Source organism: Protomyctophum bolini (genome assembly GCF_963924005.1).
Source record: "Protomyctophum bolini genome assembly, chromosome: 8".
Classification (NCBI taxonomy): domain Eukaryota; kingdom Metazoa; phylum Chordata; class Actinopteri; order Myctophiformes; family Myctophidae; genus Protomyctophum; species Protomyctophum bolini.
This window is the reverse complement of record NC_137869.1, coordinates 8,167,009-8,185,819: the sequence shown is the minus strand read 5'-3', so window position 1 is coordinate 8,185,819 and position 18,811 is coordinate 8,167,009. Positions and strand designations below refer to the sequence as shown.

Sequence of the window (18,811 nt, the reverse complement as noted above, 5' to 3'; positions counted from 1 at the left end):
CCCATGTTTTTTGAAATTTTGAAAAAAAAAAGTTAGCCTCGTTTCTCATCATTTTGGACCGTGGGCTATAGCCCATATCGTACGGCATACTATGGCACGCCGTTTTTCATCATTTTTGAGGATTTGAAAAAAATGAAAAATGAAAAAAACGGTGGGTTATAGCCCATGTTTTTTGAAATTTTGAAAAAAAAAGTTAGCCTCGTTTCTCATCATTTTGGACCGTGGGCTATAGCCCATATCGTACGGCATACTATGGCACGCCGTTTTTCATCATTTTTGAGGATTTGAAAAAAATGAAAAATGAAAAAAACGGTGGGTTATAGCCCATGTTTTTTGAAATTTTGAAAAAAAAAGTTAGCCTTGTTTCTCATCATTTTGGACCGTGGGCTATATCCCATATCGTACGGCATACTATGGCACGCCCTTTTTCATCATTTTTGAGGATTTGAGAAAAATGAAAAAAACGGTGGGTTATAGCCCATGTTTTTTTAAATTTTGAAAAAAAAAGTTAGCCTCGTTTCTCATCATTTTGGACCGTGGGCTATAGCCCATATCGTACGGCATACTATGGCACGCCGTTTTTCATCATTTTTGAGGATTTGAAAAAAATGAAAAATGAAAAAAACGGTGGGTTATAGCCCATGTTTTTTGAAATTTTGAAAAAAAAAGTTAGCCTCGTTTCTCATCATTTTGGACCGTGGGCTATATCCCATATCGTACGGCATACTATGGCACGCCGTTTTTCATCATTTTTGAGGATTTGAGAAAAATGAAAAAAACGGTGGGTTATAGCCCATGTTTTTTGAAATTTTCAAAAAAAAAGTTAGCCTCGTTTCTCATCATTTTGGACCGTGGGCTATAGCCCATATCGTACAGCATACTATGGCACGCCGTTTTTCATCATTTTTAAGGATTTGAAAAAAATGAAAAATGAAAAAAACGGTGGGTTATAGCCCATGTTTTTTGAAATTTTGAAAAAAAAGGTTAGCCTCGTTTCTCATCATTTTGGACCGTGGGCTATAGCCCATATCGTACGGCATACTATGGCACGCCGTTTTTCATCATTTTTGAGGATTTGAAAAAAATGAAAAATGAAAAAAACGGTGGGTTATAGCCCATGTTTTTTGAAATTTTGAAAAAAAAAGTTAGCCTCGTTTCTCATCATTTTGGACCGTGGGCTATAGCCCATATCGTACGGCATACTATGGCACGCCGTTTTTCATCATTTTTGAGGATTTGAAAAAAATGAAAAATAAAAAAAACGGTGGGTTATAGCCCATGTTTTTTGAAATTTTGAAAAAAAAAGTTAGCCTCGTTTCTCATCATTTTGGACCGTGGGCTATAGCCCATATCGTACGGCATACTATGGCACGCCGTTTTTCATCATTTTTGAGGATTTGAAAAAAATGAAAAATGAAAAAAACGGTGGGTTATAGCCCATGTTTTTTGAAATTTTGGAAAAAAAAGTTAGCCTCGTTTCTCATCATTTTGGACCGTGGGCTATAGCCCATATCGTACGGCATACTATGGCACGCCGTTTTTCATCATTTTTGAGGATTTGAAAAAAATGAAAAATGAAAAAAACGGTGGGTTATAGCCCATGTTTTTTGAAATTTTGAAAAAAAAAGTTAGCCTTGTTTCTCATCATTTTGGACCGTGGGCTATATCCCATATCGTACGGCATACTATGGCACGCCGTTTTTCATCATTTTTGAGGATTTGAGAAAAATGAAAAAAACGGTGGGTTATAGCCCATGTTTTTTGAAATTTTGAAAAAAAAAGTTAGCCTCGTTTCTCATCATTTTGGACCGTGGGCTATAGCCCATATCGTACGGCATACTATGGCACGCCGTTTTTCATCATTTTTGAGGATTTGAAAAAAATGAAAAATGAAAAAAACGGTGGGTTATAGCCCATGTTTTTTGAAATTTTGAAAAAAAAAGTTAGCCTCGTTTCTCATCATTTTGGACCGTGGGCTATATCCCATATCGTACGGCATACTATGGCACGCCGTTTTTCATCATTTTTGAGGATTTGAGAAAAATGAAAAAAACGGTGGGTTATAGCCCATGTTTTTTGAAATTTTCAAAAAAAAAGTTAGCCTCGTTTCTCATCATTTTGGACCGTGGGCTATAGCCCATATCGTACAGCATACTATGGCACGCCGTTTTTCATCATTTTTAAGGATTTGAAAAAAATGAAAAATGAAAAAAACGGTGGGTTATAGCCCATGTTTTTTGAAATTTTGAAAAAAAAGGTTAGCCTCGTTTCTCATCATTTTGGACCGTGGGCTATAGCCCATATCGTACGGCATACTATGGCACGCCGTTTTTCATCATTTTTGAGGATTTGAAAAAAATGAAAAATGAAAAAAACGGTGGGTTATAGCCCATGTTTTTTGAAATTTTGAAAAAAAAAGTTAGCCTCGTTTCTCATCATTTTGGACCGTGGGCTATAGCCCATATCGTACGGCATACTATGGCACGCCGTTTTTCATCATTTTTGAGGATTTGAAAAAAATGAAAAATGAAAAAAACGGTGGGTTATAGCCCATGTTTTTTGAAATTTTGAAAAAAAAAGTTAGCCTCGTTTCTCATCATTTAGGACCGTGGGCTATAGCCCATATCGTACGGCATACTATGGCACGCCGTTTTTCATCATTTTTGAGGATTTGAAAAAAATGAAAAATGAAAAAAACGGTGGGTTATAGCCCATGTTTTTTGAAATTTTGAAAAAAAAATTAGCCTCGTTTCTCATCATTTTGGACCGTGGGCTATATCCCATATCGTACGGCATACTATGGCACGCCGTTTTTCATCATTTTTGAGGATTTGAGAAAAATGAAAAAAACGGTGGGTTATAGCCCATGTTTTTTTAAATTTTGAAAAAAAAAGTTAGCCTCGTTTCTCATCATTTTGGACCGTGGGCTATAGCCCATATCGTACGGCATACTATGGCACGCCGTTTTTCATCATTTTTGAGGATTTGAAAAAAATGAAAAATGAAAAAAACGGTGGGTTATAGCCCATGTTTTTTGAAATTTTCAAAAAAAAAGTTAGCCTCGTTTCTCATCATTTTGGACCGTGGGCTATAGCCCATATCGTACGGCATACTATGGCACGCCGTTTTTCATCATTTTTGAGGATTTGAAAAAAATGAAAAATGAAAAAAACAGTGGGTTATAGCCCATGTTTTTTGAAATTTTGAAAAAAAAAGTTAGCCTCGTTTCTCATCATTTTGGACCGTGGGCTATAGCCCATATCGTACGGCATACTATGGCACGCCGTTTTTCATCATTTTTGAGGATTTGAAAAAAATGAAAAATGAAAAAAACGGTGGGTTATAGCCCATGTTTTTTGAAATTTTGAAAAAAAAAGTTAGCCTCGTTTCTCATCATTTTGGACCGTGGGCTATAGCCCATATCGTACGGCATACTATGGCACGCCGTTTTTCATCATTTTTGAGGATTTGAAAAAAATGAAAAATGAAAAAAACGGTGGGTTGTAGCCCATGTTTTTTGAAATTTTGAAAAAAAAAAGTTAGCCTCGTTTCTCATCATTTTGGACCGTGGGCTATAGCCCATATCGTACGGCATACTATGGCACGCCGTTTTTCATCATTTTTGAGGATTTGAAAAAAATGAAAAATGAAAAAAACGGTGGGTTGTAGCCCATGTTTTTTGAAATTTTGAAAAAAAAAAGTTAGCCTCGTTTCTCATCATTTTGGACCGTGGGCTATAGCCCATATCGTACGGCATACTATGGCACGCCGTTTTTCATCATTTTTGAGGATTTGAAAAAAATGAAAAATGAAAAAAACGGTGGGTTATAGCCCATGTTTTTTGAAATTTTGGAAAAAAAAGTTAGCCTCGTTTCTCATCATTTTGGACCGTGGGCTATAGCCCATATCGTACGGCATACTATGGCACGCCGTTTTTCATCATTTTTGAGGATTTGAAAAAAATGAAAAATGAAAAAAACGGTGGGTTATAGCCCATGTTTTTTGAAATTTTGAAAAAAAAAGTTATCCTCGTTTCTCATCATTTTGGACCATGGGCTATAGCCCATATCGTACGGCATACTATAGCGCGCCGTTTTTCATTTGCATTTAAAAATAAATAAACAAATTGCGTTTTGTTTCCACATAATTTGCTTTGTTTGACTCAAGCAATCTTTATTGACACATTTTCACAACAACGGAACAATGTTAACGCTGCGATTAATCTCCACTGCAAATAAGACTAATCATTGGAATCGAAATATGAACTTAATCACTCCATTGTCTTGTTCGTCGAGTTGTCCGATATAAAACAGATGCACTTTGATGCAAATGCGTGTATAAACGTATGCGTTTGTTCAGTGGACATGACACATGTCTGCTATACTTCCCAACCAAGCCACAAGTGCAGAGACTACATTGTTTTTGGATATAATATTTTTTCTGAATTATGTAACTCAAAAGGTCAAAGATCAAATGAGCCTTCATGATTCAGGGGGAATGAACCGGAGGGATTGCCTCATGAATATATCGTCACTGTCGGGCAGAAACCTTATCTCCATAGTATACATAACAAGATCATACTAGAGTTCTCAGGTTTTAGGGTCCGGGCCTAAAATGTATGCCAATTAGCCTGGGCCCAGTTAGGGCCAGGCCTCAATTTCCAGGCCCGTTGAGGACTCTTAAACTACCACCGCATCAAGAGTATAGCTTTGAACTAACCCCAATTTTTAATTTAAATCATGACGTTTTGGACATGAGGTTTCCACCCGATATACAATATAAATTAGTGCGAATATCACTTGTATATTGTAATGTTTAAACATTAAAGCCATTTATCGGTTTGATTCTGTGTAGTTAATGCACTTCAGCTTTTAGGGCAATATACATTTAAACGCCACATTTCAGAAATTGCATTTTTACAAACTCAACAAGTCGAGGCGAGTTTGTAGATCTTTTTTTAAATAGAAATCTGAAAATGTAAAAGTTGATTGACACATTTGGAAGATTGCAACTTTAAAATGTTTACTTCAACAATTTTGGATAATTATTAAAACGTGAACAAAGCTGCTCAAAATATGGATGCCAGGTGAAAGAGAATGTAGTGGAACATGATTGCACAGGTGAAGTAAACAATATGACAAAGAACTCTCAATGCTGATCAAACAGGCTAAATGTTTCTATTTATTAAGCATGTCGATCTCAAAACGTGTCAAGGTCTACTGGACAGCGTGATTGTCATCTTGTTCTTTGTGGTAAAAAATATAAAGCAGGAAACGAACTACACAGAGGGACAATTATTTTAACTAGAAGGAAATGGAAATAAAAACATACACTCTCTTTATAGGGTCGACTTGACCATCTCGTACGTCACTGCCTCTCAACGTTGGTGTTTCAGGGAAACCACCAGGGGTCCAAATGGACCCGCACGGGTCTACAACTTTTGAGTACGCCTGTACACTCAGTTAAATGAACACTGAGGATTTTACAGTGTAGATTTTGGTCCCGTTAAAAAAAAACAATGGTATCGAATAGGGGTCTGTGACCTAATGCAGTCGTTCTCAAAGTAGGGGGTACCCAGCAAATTGTGTTCAGATATCATTTCATCACAATTTTAACCACTTATCCATTGGCTATTAAAAAATAGCAGTCTTGAGAATATTGGGAAATGTTGAATCGTTTACATTTATTTTTCTCTTCATAGGATCCCCGGCAAGACCTTTTCAGATGGAGCACAGATCAATTTGGGTGTCCTTGACATGAAAAAGGTTGAGAAGCAGTTAAGTGAACTAAACGATACTATAACCCCAATTTACACACTACAGTTCCATTTGTACACTCAAGAGTTACAGACCCGACAGAGTCCATTAATGTGGACTGCCTGGGGGTCCACATACCTGATGTTGTCAAACCAAACGCTACACAAAAGGACTTAAAGTAAAAAATACATCATGTGACCTGAAAACAACATGGCACACAAACAGCAAAGGGAAACCTTGCGCATCAAAGCAAAATTATATATATATGTGTATGGTCGTAGCAATTCAGGAGTTTGTATAAATAACCTGGGTCACAACTTCTGGGATAGGGTTCCTACAGAAATCTGAATCAGTCCAAAAAAAAGCTTGAATAACAAATAAAAGTCCATACAATGACAAATACATCTTTCTTGCTAGTCCCAAGAGAAGGAAGGTGGCTTCGCCTCACTTTGATCGGGCCTCACATCTCAATAGTACTGGCCAATTCTGACAACTATTTTACATTTTTAAAAAAAAAAGCATAATAAAATATGACATGAACAATGTTTTGGTAATGATTCGGGAGCCCCGTGGTATGGTGTGCTGGTACAGTATTACGTTGGGTTCACCTACATTCATGTTTGGTCTGAAGATTGTTTTAGAGGCACTGTTTTTTTTCTTCCCCGTTGCATTTCACTGGGATTCCTCCTGTCACCTTAAAAACTATCGTTGCTGTCGGGCAGAATCTCTTAGTTTTTTGTAAATTTATGTCCTACTTCATCATACTACAGCGTCACACAAAAAGCATCAAAAGCATCAGATCCGATATGAGGTTTCCACCCGACAGAGACGATATTTAAAGGTACTTAGTTGAGCGGAGTCCCCAGGAGGCTCTATACTAACACCTATATTTTACCTACACACCAAATCTCTTTGCCTGGAAATATCCGTTCTACAAGTTCGACAACGCGTCATAAGTTCTCACGCGCCTCCTCAGAATAGGGATGCTAGGGGTTTAACAGCTACTGTAGAATGCAGTAAAAAGGATTTGTTGGGGACTATTTTAAAAAGTACATGATTTGTCTATATTAAACCCAACATACATACTATACTAGGGATCTCTATACTAGGCTCTAGGATTTGGGTTAGAGGAGCGCTTCTTTATTTGTTTTCTGTCCCATACATCACTTGACAAGGCAGGCACGCCGACGCCGGGCCCCGAGGCTGGCGAGTTCTCGCAGCAAGTGCCATCTGAGTTGGCAAGCTGTGGTGAACAGAATGCTTTATCGTGTGAAGCAACACAAGCACTCCCTTGTTTTGTTTTGAAAAAGTAACATTTTGTCCTGTGACATTTGGGCTATGCTGCGTTCTGAATCTTCCAACCTAAGCCACCTTCCTTTTCCTCTCCTTACTGGTTTAATCACTTAAACCCTACATATATATACTTTTTTTTTTAAAACTCCTCCGGGCTCTATACTAAGTCTAGTCTCCTACCTACCTACCTCCCCCCCCCCCCCCCCCCCTATAGAACAAAGTATCTTTGCAGAAAATAACCAGTCCACAACCCAATAATGCGCCGCATCGCAACATGTTATGACCTTGCAAGCTGGCTATTTTTGCCGAATGTTCGACCCAAAATGGGGACGCTTGTATGCACCAACATCTCGCTAAAGACACCAGGTTTCTATCCCCCTCCCTCTTCGTTGCTTCAGTCACTTTAAAAACAGGGATTTTGTACGACGTCGAGGTTAAAGTTCCCAACATTCACAAGAGAATTCCCCTTTAAGCAAAGCCGTCCTTTTAAAGCCATCGCCAAATCTAAGCATACATAAGCAAAACAAAAATAATTCTCATAATCCTCTGCGCCAAAAAACAGGGGGCCAAAGCATCAGCCCCTTCTAAAATATTTAAAAAAAAGAAAAAGGTTTATTTTATTTCCTTTTTTTTTTTTGAGTACGGTAGAATATTCAATGCTGGTCGCGTTTAATAATTTCATTTTTTGTGCTCTGCGATAAGAAAGGTAATTCCTAAAAAAGAATCATCTCATGGTGGCGGTGTAAGCCGGGGGGGTCCCGGTTTGTCCGCGAGTCACGCCTGGAGAATCTTTCCGTCTGAGATCCTCATGCCACTCTGCAAGTGACGCGTCGTCCAAAAACCACCCGTTTTGCTACAATGTAAAGAGCCGTTGAAAGAGCCAAGTGGCGTTTCAACGCCAAGTTCTTTAACGTCAGACTTTAAGCGCAGAAACCATCTTCTAAATTCCTGACGTTTTCCACCAACTCAAGAGTTGAACGACGAGGAGAAAGCGTGTCGACTTGCTGCTGCTGCTGCTCCCTCTTGATGTTCAGGCTCGCTGAGGGGGGGATTGGGGGGGAGGGGGTGGTTCAGAAGTTCACGGCCTCTACTTTTCCCCTGCCGTCCTAATCTAAATGATCCCGAGGGAGGGGAGGGGGAGGTGGGGCTCAAGCGGCTTCAAAAACAAATAGACTTCAGAGGATATGGGGGGGGGGGGGGGGAGGGGGAGGCATCGCCAGTGTGATGGCGTTCCTTTCTTACAAATTCAGCTCGAGCACTCCGACTCCTTTCCCTGCTCTGACAAATGTCAGTTTTTGCCCGACCGTTTCCTCGTTAGCGAACAGGGGGGGGGGGGAGGAAGTATTGTGGTGGAGGTGATATAGGAGGAGACATGTGGGGAGGGGGGTTGGTGAGGTCACAGCCTCAGGTTTGACATCCCCCCACCCACCCACCCACCCTACAAGAGAAACCGTGGAGGAGACGTCTCCTGACTTGCGGTTTCCCGGATGCAGTGCGAGCGACCAACGCCGCACGCAGGTTTTTAGTCTTCTTTGCTTCTTTCGTCACTTCGTCCCTCGAGTCCGGGCAGCGCTCCGTCCGTCTCTTACCACTCTGTCGCTTTCTCTCGCTCTCTCCCTTTTCTCTCCGTCCCCCTCTCTCTCTCTCTCTCGCTTGCCGCCCGTCGCTTCACTCGTTTTCTCGCCCTCTCTTCATGATTGGTTTAGGTTTCGCTCTCTCCCGTCGCTTTTCACAGGGTGGTTGCTTCGGTTGTAGCAGAGGAAAACAGATTGTATCCATTTTGTGTTTTTATCATTACTCAGATTAAAATGTGGACGAACTAAGCTCCACACAAGCCTAGCTCCGTTCTTCCAGTAACCTGAAGGAGAGACAAGCGGAGGGGAACACATTAGATCAGGGTTTCTCAAACCTTTCTATACCATCATGGCCCCATGAGGGATTTTCTTCCAACACTCCTTAACCCATTTTGACCCGAGATCAGATTTAAAAAATATCTTCTACATCCTGACAGTTTTCTGAAAAGCTATGTTTCTATGTCAGTCGTTCTTCGATTTTTCAAAAATAGCAGACCTACAAGCTCGTAGCGCGCCACTCGGTGGCGCACTATGAGCTTGTAGATCTGATATTTTTCAATAGCTAAAGCATAACATAATGCTAACACCAAAAGGTTTCCCACCCAAAATGGGTTAAAACACTGATATCAATAAAATCTATGGAGGTGGTTCTGTACACATTTGTAAAACTGAAGCATTTAGCCAAAATATGTCGCTAAAACAACCATAGTTTCTTGATCCAGCTCTCGATTTTATCTTTTGCCAGACAATGGTGTTTTCTTAGATCTAAAAGCACAGCTTAAAGTAACAGCTCAAGACCAACTTCTACACCCTTGCTTTGAATTGATCTTTTATTTTGTTGTTATTCATGTCCTCACTGTATTGCATTACTGCTCTTGTTTTTTTTAATGTTTATGCCTTGCTTTTCTTTTTTCTCCATTGCTCTGTAAAGCACTTTGAGCTGCATTTCATGTCATGAAAGGTGCTATACAAATAAAGTTTTATTATTATTATTAAATTGAACTGTGTGAGGGTACAGATGGAACCAATGGAACCCCCCCCCCCCCCCCCCCCCCCCCGCCCCCATTTCTTTAACGTTTCTCGACAAAGAAAGAATACGTCTAGTGCACCATATTCAGTCCTTCCATGCAAGGTTCTTTTAGGGTTTTAACCACTTGGGCAGTACTGTGTGAGGTACGTACTCTCTAGTACTGTGACAGGCCTGTCACGCCGCCATGCTGGTATGCTCGTTCGCCCTGGTACGTGGAGTCTTGAGACAGAGCCACGTCCATCTGCGACTTGAACTCATCACCGAGGTAACTGTCCTGTGACACGAGAGGGAAACAAACAGTGTTAAAGCCATATTGTGGGACTAGGGGTAGGACGTCATGCACCGATTATTGCGGCAAAATTATTTTTTTATGATTTTGAATCAAATATGATAGATAGTACAATAGATAGTAGTATATCAAATATGATAGATAATAGGATAGATAATCAAATATGCTTAAATGAAAAAAATGACATTAATCCTAATATGCATTATTCTCCATCGCCGTCATAGAACAAAGTACAAGCATTACACAGCAATACACAAGACAACATAACGGGAGCATTTTAAATACACATTCCACTTGATACTTCCAAAACAGATGGATTCACCAAGGCGTTTCGGCCTTCATCAGTTGACCCTGATGATGAAGGCCAAAACGCGTTGGTCGTGTTTTTAACCCTTTCAAAATGAAATGAAGGATTGTTTCTACTTCAATCGGACAGAGCTGCATTGTTACAGCCGGATTCAGGTTTGACTAGGGCTAGAATTGATGGGACTGTGGCTTCTTCGTCTTACCTGGGACAGTTCAGGCTGGGAGAGGCCAGGCTGGCTCATCTGGGACGGCTGGCTCATGGAGTTGTAGCCCTGGGTCAGGGGCCCCTGGGAGAAGGGCTGGGAGGCCCCGGGAGGCCCCGTCCTGGCTGGCCTGGCTGACGGGGCCCGTTGGGGCCCTGGCCCGCGGCCCCCCACGCTGCCCGCGGCCGCGGCCCCTCTGTCGGCCCCCCGCGGGCCCAGCTTCCCCTTCATACTACCTCCACGGCCTGGAGGCACCACAACGTCAATCATCACGGACATATACACACAATGTGCAAAGTAATGCTGTACTACAAGATATACTGATACATCTTCATAAGCATCATAAGCAATACATTTTACAATAATTAAGACAATATGCCCTACAATAAATAGACATTGTGTCCTACATTATACACAGTGATTAAAACAAAGAAAGAATCCCACGAGAGATATGTTTTGCTAGGCTGAGTTGGATTCCACACACACTAGGGACTGTATGTAAAATTATGTTTTGCCATTATTGTTCTAACCCTATGATCCTGTTGTTCTACACACAGCCAAACAGACTGGGGCTTTAATCTGTGCTTTTAGGAAATTTGGGTTTTATGGAAGATGCTTCTGAACACATATTCCTATTGCTCGTTTGACCAACTCAATCTTAACCCATTTTGACCTGCGATCAGATTCTAAAAATGTCTTCTACATCCTGACAGTCTTCTAAAAAAAAGCCATGTTTCTATGTCAGTCGTTCTTCGATTTTTCAAAAACAGCAGACCTACAAGCTTGTAGATCTGCTATAGCTAAAGCATAACATAATGCATAACATCAAAATGGGTTCCCCGCACAGAACGGGTTAAATGGCTATTGAAGACAGTAGATTGCGTGGACGGAACCACCCCGTTCTGAGTCTCTCACCTACGACGGGGCCGTTGCTCTGGGCGTGGTGGCCCAGGTATGACGGCGGGGGCATGGGGGGCATGACCAGGTTGAAGGGGATGGGGATGTTCAGGGACATGTGACCCGGCCCCGCCCCAATCATACCGATCTGGTCATGAGTCTGGAAGTACATGTTGTTTGGACGCCCTGCCGAGAGACACACACACACACACACATTATTGCAGTTTTTGGACTTAGTAGTGCGATGTTGGATGAAGTGAACCATGGAAGCTCTACCTAAAGTTACAATTTAATAACTTTTAAAGATCAAATAGGCCAAAGTGTAAAAAAAAAAAATGTAAAGCCCCATTCACATTGAAGAAGCAGAAGCTAGCTTCTGCTTCTTCGTCCCATGTTATCTCTATGCAGAACAGCTTCTGCGTTTAAAAGCTGGAAACACAGCTTTTTTTTGTTTTTGCGTTTTTTTTTTCTCACCGGACCTTAACTTTAAAGCAGCTTTTAAAAGCTGGAGCTTTAAAAATCTGCGTGTAGCCAATCAGAGCACAGCGTGGTTTGAGGAGGCGGAGTTGAGCTCATTTTACAAAACCGAAAACCCTCTGGAAAGCTGTCCGACCCAATTGTCCGCATTAAAAAATAAACTTTTTGAATATGGCTGTATATGAAATATGAATGGATATTTGGCAAGACCATAGCATATTTTGTGATAGAAATTAAAGTTTATATGAGAAACAAGTTGTCGAAGCGGTGAAAACAGGTTGTGTTCCGTGTGCCGTCGCGAGTGTCACGTTTCTGGGGACAAGTCATCGTGCATTCACCCCCCCCTCCGGTTCTCATCGAAGCTATGGATGGGACTATTGAACTGAACTCTCCAGAACGCTATCCGTCGCTTGTGGACTGTTTGTGGACTAAACAGTGCACGCACACACACACGGTTGATAAATTAGCAGATATAGATAGATAGACAAACAACTAAACAATAGTTGTGTCGGAGTTTTCCCCCAAAACCTTCCCCGAGAAGAGGGGAGGACAGAGCAGCCCGCTGTCAGCGCGTTTCTGTGCCGATCCTCGTGTGTCTCGGTAGTATGTTGAAGCTTTTGCGCCGTCAATCAATACCTTTAAATAAATAATTAATAGCCTTTATATCAGTTGTATGTACCCCCTCTATTTACCCCCCCCCCCCCCCCCACACACACACACACACACACACACAGTACACAGTACAGTAGTCCCCACTCCCCAGTACTGGAACGCCGAGGAGAGCTGTGCTCGTAGACTATTTGCGGGACGTTTCATCGCACTAAAATTAATTGCCCTTGTCGCGGGACCTCGCCCTGAGCACAGGGCGTTGACCACTGGTGTACGCTCCTCGACACCCAGTCTCAACTTAGGGGGTCCTCCGCGGGCCGGGCCACAGGGTCCAGAAGTCGGTCCACTTTCGTGTGTGTGTGTGTGTGTCGCTGCATTGTATGTTGATTGTTGAAACGTGGGAACCGTGAATCATACCTTTAAAAAATAATTAATAGCCTTTATATCAGTTGTATGTACCCCCTCTATTTATGCAATATGTTGCCCATGTTTTGTGATTGGTTTGCTGCGTTCTGAATCGATAAACCAATCGCATATATTTATTTGAGGGAATCATTTCAGACAGCGCCGAGATAGGAGCTCCCTTCCACGGGAGACTTGGGACTGAATGTCCGGAAATCGCACGTAAACATAAGCTGTTTTAATTGCTTTTACGACGTGCTGGATACATACAATTGTATTTCTACGGTATGCTAACATTAACATTACATACAGAGCCGCCATTTAAAACAATGCCCGGAGGGTTTCGCTCGTGGCCTGGGGAGACGAGAGCGGAGTGGGGGGGGAGACATGAGCACTGAAGACGGAGGATTGAGATCCCGTCCGTTCGGTTATTTACAAACAAGTTTACCAAGATTGTATTATTTATTCATCGATACATAGGTTATGATGTAACTAAATATATAATTATGTCTCCTCTACAGTCGCTATTTTACATTTTAGACTTTCAAATGCGCATCTGCTCAAACTGCCCGTCTCTCGTCTCAAAGCCAGACAGCCAGTCCAGGCAGCTTGAGTGACAGGTACCTTGTACACGCCCACTTTCTCAAAAAAAAGCTGCGTCTTTTAGATTTCTGCTTCTGCTTTTTAAAGCAGCTTCTTCGGTCTGAACGGAGCTTAAGAAAGAGGCAAACATTGTGAAAATAGCCAATCTACAAGCTTTTAGTGAGTCAATAGTTCAGCTACTTTCACGATATTCATCTCTGGATCAAATCAAACTTTATTTGTATAGCACCTTTACAACAACCAAAGTGCTGAACAGAGTAAAACAAGACCGTAGAGCATAGCAATATAAAACAATGAAAAGAGGTATACAGGTACATCAGGTGCAGTTAACTTAAAGGCGAGGGAGAACAGATGAGTTTTGAGGAGGGATTTAAAAAACCCCAATTGACTCGGAGTCAATCCGAATGTAGCGCCGCAAACTCCTACAATTCCGAAGTTCTTGTCAGGGTGTACTACTGTACTGTGTGTGTGTGTGTGTGTGTGTGTGTGTGTGGCTGGTGGTGGTCGTGGCCTGACAAGTGTGGGAACCCTTGAGCCAAATTCCAATACCCAAAATCTCGGCCACTCGCTCACTCCAGCATGGAGGTGTTACGGTGAAATTGGTGACCTGCTGAAATATGTGACAATCATCTAGAGTCTAGACAATCGCATAACGTCAGTGTCCAAATGTAAATCGTTGCAGTTTGTTCATTAGCAGAGTTCAATCTAGCGGTATTCAGGCCACGTATTTAAAGACCTCCATGTCAGTTGTGTGAAGTCCACAAGATGGTAACATATTTCGGCAGCTCACCAATTTCACCATAACTTGCCATGCTGGAGTGACCGAGTGGGAGTGAGCGAGTGGCCGAGATTTTGGGTATTGGAATTTGGCTTTGGACTAATCATTACTCACCTGGGTTGCTGCGGTCGTAGGCGGAGCCTGGAATGAGTGCCTCACGGGCGTCATACATGGCCGTGCTCATGAACCGTCCCCCCTGACAACAAACATCAACAGACGTCAGCCGTTACCGTCACCGTGCACACAGGGATCATTATATCCTTCCTTTAACCCATTTAGACCCAAGTTCCATTCTTCTTTTTTTTTTAATATATATATACATTTTTATCCCATGATTTTGTAACCCATTTTTCACCCCTGTGTCAATGATCTAATGTGATCCTGGGCTCTACACACCCTCCGCCAACCTAGTCCCCATATATGGGGGACATGGGGAGAACAACGGACTGCCTGAGTGTCCAAGTTGCTCCTTTTACACCTGACAGGGGGGAGTTTCCCCTGGTTGGACGTAGCGCGTGGAAGGAACACGTTATTCCAACTCCATCAGGCGCCCCGGCTGGCCAGGGGGAGGCAGTTTAGTGACCAGGATTACTGCATGTCTTTTGTGAGGGTATACCTACCCTAAGTTCAATTCTACAAATGTCTTCTAAAGAAAAACCCATGTTTCTATGTCAGTGGTTCTCAACCTTTTTCATGTCAAGGAGCCCAAGAATAGCAGACCTACAAGCTCATAGGAGCTTGTAGGTCTGCTATTCTTCAATAGCTATAAATTATAACATGTTTAAAACACCAAAAGGGGTGTTCCCGCCCAAAATGGGTTAAGCTCGTCGATAGTGGTACTTACATTTTTGGAATTCAAATTCTGAAAAGTAACAGTTTTAGACATAATGAGGACATACACAACGATATTATTCTTTTCCAATAGCAATATTCCAAAACCTTTTTTTTTTCCAGTGGTGCAACCACCCCAAGGAACAGCAATGTCCGTGTTCACCTATGTGTTCACCTATGTGGCCATGAGCATCAGTATATGACTATGAGTACCAGTAGGGGGCGCTGTTGTGCCAGAAACAGAGAGAGAGAGATAGTATTAGTGCTGCACTGTTGCCTGCTAATGAGAGAGGGAAGAGAGGGGAGTTGCACCACTCAGTTCACACAGATGTGATTTTTTTTTTTTTTAATTGTCCATGAGAAATGTCCAGAAATTCAACCAGGTGACATGTTCTACACCACTGGTGCTCAACATGGGACCTGGGGACACCCTAGGGGTCCCCCCAGATAAATCATCGATATTTGTGAACCAAAAAGGCATATTTAATATTGTAAACCAAAAAGGCATATTTAATATTGTGAACCAAAAAGGCATATTTAATATTCTGTATGTGACAACGGTGGGTATGTTGAGTTGTAACTCACCGGGTTGACGGTGTTGACCAGCTTGCGGGGCTTGCTGAACTGCATGAGGCTCTCTCTCAGGTTGTTGAGCGGTCCTTCCACCAGGACCTTCTGCTCCTTGTAGTAGTTGAGCAGGTGGTTCCACAGAGGCTGCTTGGACAGCGCCTTGGGGTTCCCCACGATGATCACCCCGTATCTAACACACCATAAACAAGAGCGCTGAGACAGGGAAGATAAATCACCCCCCCGACACCGTAAACTAAACATTACCATTATCCATCAGCAACAAGAATGGGCAGTGACGAGAGGGGGAGGTCGGGCCAAGGACAGTGGCAACAGGTCACCATGAATCTGGTGAATGGTGCATTTATATAGCACCTTTATCCAAGGCGCTTTACATAGATTCACCCAAGCTAAATTCCAATACCACAACTTTCACACTCGCTCACTCTCCTCGCGTCCTCCACTCGCTCCTCGGCTCCGCCCCCAGCGAGGAGGAGAGGAGGAGGAGGAGGAGAGGATTCGATGCGAGGACAGAGTGGTGGTCGAATTTTCCTCTAGAATCGGAATGTACTACGCTGTCATTTCAAAGCGACGGCACATTCCGCGATCACTAATGACGTGTATCAATTCAATTCAATGGGCTTTATTGGCATGGGAAAAAATACGTTTACATTACCAAAGCCAAAGTGGTGGAACAATACAGTGTCACAGTCACACAGCTGGATCACTGGAACTCCGAACAGAGCCGTACAGTCTACAGAATAGACAATTCATCATTTTGTGCATGTAACCGAGGCCAATGTGTATGTATTTGTAACATGTGCAAGGCAAGGCTATTTATTCCTGAAATAGTGAATAAGCGACAGGATGCGCACACGTATAAATCCCCCCTCCTCCGACAGTCAGTCCTCCTCCGACAGTCTTTGCAAATAACGGACACTATAACAGGAATTAGGTATACCGGTAGTCTCTCTGACTTACATATTCAGTTCAGTCCACATATAAATAAATACATTTTTGTCACCGTCATTCATATCAGTCTGTGCATTCAGGCATGCACAGAGATAAATTAACTATAGCTTTTGAGGTGCGCACAATATAGCCGGCCTAATTTATCCTACTTTTATTATGCTTATATCACACCAATTTGGCTCCATCAGTCCCCTCTGAAGAGTTACGGGGGTATGTGGCCTGCCGAATGCATACTAAACTGGGGGTCCTAGAAATTAAAACATCTGAGAACCACAGGTTAACAGCATCCGCATGCTGCTCACATGCAGACAACGTGTTTAATTATAACATGTTGATAAGGGGTGGCTGAATGGTTAGCGAGGACTCTGGAGGTCCCTGGTGTATGATTAGAAAAATGTGTAGAAAGCATCTTCTCTCAGTGATGTCTGGAGTCACACTGCCCTCTACTGGCATCGGTGTGTTGCTGCTGTTGTATGCAGATCTTCAATGCACAACAACATGATGTGCAACCAAGTACAGAACTACAGAACAGGCATAAGGACTCCACACACCACTAGTGTCAGACAGAGAGCAGGGCTCTCAGGCACTCAGACTCACTTGGCTCTGGTGAGCGCTACGTTCAGGGAGACTCACTTGGCTCTGGTGAGCGCTACGTTCAGGCAGACTCACTTGGCTCTGGTGAGCGCTACGTTCAGCCAGACTCACTTGGCTCTGGTGAGCGCTACGTTCAGGCAGACTCACTTGGCTCTAGTGGGCGCTACGTTCAGGGAGACTCACTTGGCTCTGGTGAGCGCTACGTTCAGGGAGACTCACTTGGCTCTGGTGAGCGCTACGTTAAGGCAGACTCACTTGGCTCTGGTGAGCGCTACGTTCAGACAGACTCACTTGGCTCTGGTGAGCGCTACGTTCAGACAGACTCACTTGGCTCTGGTGAGCGCTACGTTCAGACAGACTCACTTGGCTCTGGTGAGCGCTACGCTCAGGCAGACTCTCTTGGCTCTGGTGAGCGCTACGTTCAGGCAGACTCTCTTGGCTCTGGTGAGCGCTACATTCAGGCAGACTCTCTTGGCTCTGGTGAGCAGCTACGTTCAGACAGACTCTCTTGGCTCTGGTGAGCGCTACATTCAGGCAGACTCACTTGGCTCTGGTGAGCGCTACGTTCAGACAGACTCACTTGGCTCTGGTGAGCGCTACGCTCAGGCAGACTCTCTTGGCTCTGGTGAGCAGCTACGTTCAGGCAGACTCTCTTGGCTCTGGTGAGCGCTACGTTCAGACAGACTCACTTGGCTCTGGTGAGCGCTACGTTAAGGCAGACTCACTTGGCTCTGGTGAGCAGCTACGTTCAGGCAGACTCTCTTGGCTCTGGTGAGCGCTACGCTCAGGCAGACTCTCTTGGCTCTGGTGAGCAGCTACGTTCAGGCAGACTCTCTTGGCTCTGGTGAGCGCTACATTCAGGCAGACTCACTTGGCTCTGGTGAGCAGCTACGTTCAGACAGACTCACTTGGCTCTGGTGAGCGCTACGTTCAGGGAGACTCACTTGGCTCTGGTGAGCGCTACGCTACGTTCAGGCAGACTCACTTGGCTCTGGTGAGCGCTACGTTCAGGCGGCGAGGGTCGTTCAAGAAGCCGATTCCCTGGTGCTCGTTGGCGCGGACGCACGACAGGATGATGAAGTCCTTCTCCCTGCCCTGGAAGGCGTCCACGCTGGCGATCTCCACCTCCTAAAAGCAAATGAATAATAAATGCACTTTTAACAACCGTTTTCATTCCATGATTTGCAAATGTTTTCAGCCAGTGTCAATTATCTAATTTAATTCTGGGCGGTACACTTCCTCTGCCAACCTGTGGAGGGCAGCGGACTGACCTCATGCTTCCTTCTATGCATGAGGAGTCCAAGCGGCTTCTTTTCACCTGACAGGGGGGAGTTTCCCTGGGCGGACGTAACGCATGGAAGGAACACGTTATTCCGACCAGTTCCTTTCCCCAACATCAGGCTGGCCAGGGGGAGAGAGCAGGGACAAAACATTGGAAGAGGCCCTGGTCTCATTTCATCCTTTGTCCGCCTTCCGATTGGTCCCTGACTGACTAACCAGCAGGCTCCTTCTGCCTTGTTCCACCCTGGTTCCGCCTTGTTTATGATGAATTTGCAAAAACATCATTTTTGGAAAAAAAACCTAAAAACAAACATGATATGCTGAGTCACCGTGTTGCACCTGTGATGTT

At 43.3% G+C, this 18,811-nt stretch overlaps 1 protein-coding gene across 1 annotated transcript in view; it reads right to left on the bottom strand.

Annotated features, from left to right (window-relative positions):
- Positions 1 to 4,431: 4,431 nt before the first annotated feature.
- The window catches only part of LOC308320065 (regulator of nonsense transcripts 1), a 31,201-nt gene continuing 16,821 nt past the window's right edge, over positions 4,432 to 18,811 (bottom strand). The window contains exons 18-24 of the mRNA XM_080770375.1: positions 18,167 to 18,309; positions 15,634 to 15,808; positions 14,332 to 14,413; positions 11,367 to 11,534; positions 10,452 to 10,696; positions 9,805 to 9,927; positions 4,432 to 8,907 (exon numbers count right to left, since the gene is read on the bottom strand). Coding sequence (XP_080626501.1) covers positions 9,808 to 9,927; positions 10,452 to 10,696; positions 11,367 to 11,534; positions 14,332 to 14,413; positions 15,634 to 15,808; positions 18,167 to 18,309 — 933 coding nt within the window. The 3' untranslated portion in view covers positions 4,432 to 8,907; positions 9,805 to 9,807. The remainder of the gene's footprint in view (positions 8,908 to 9,804; positions 9,928 to 10,451; positions 10,697 to 11,366; positions 11,535 to 14,331; positions 14,414 to 15,633; positions 15,809 to 18,166; positions 18,310 to 18,811) is intronic.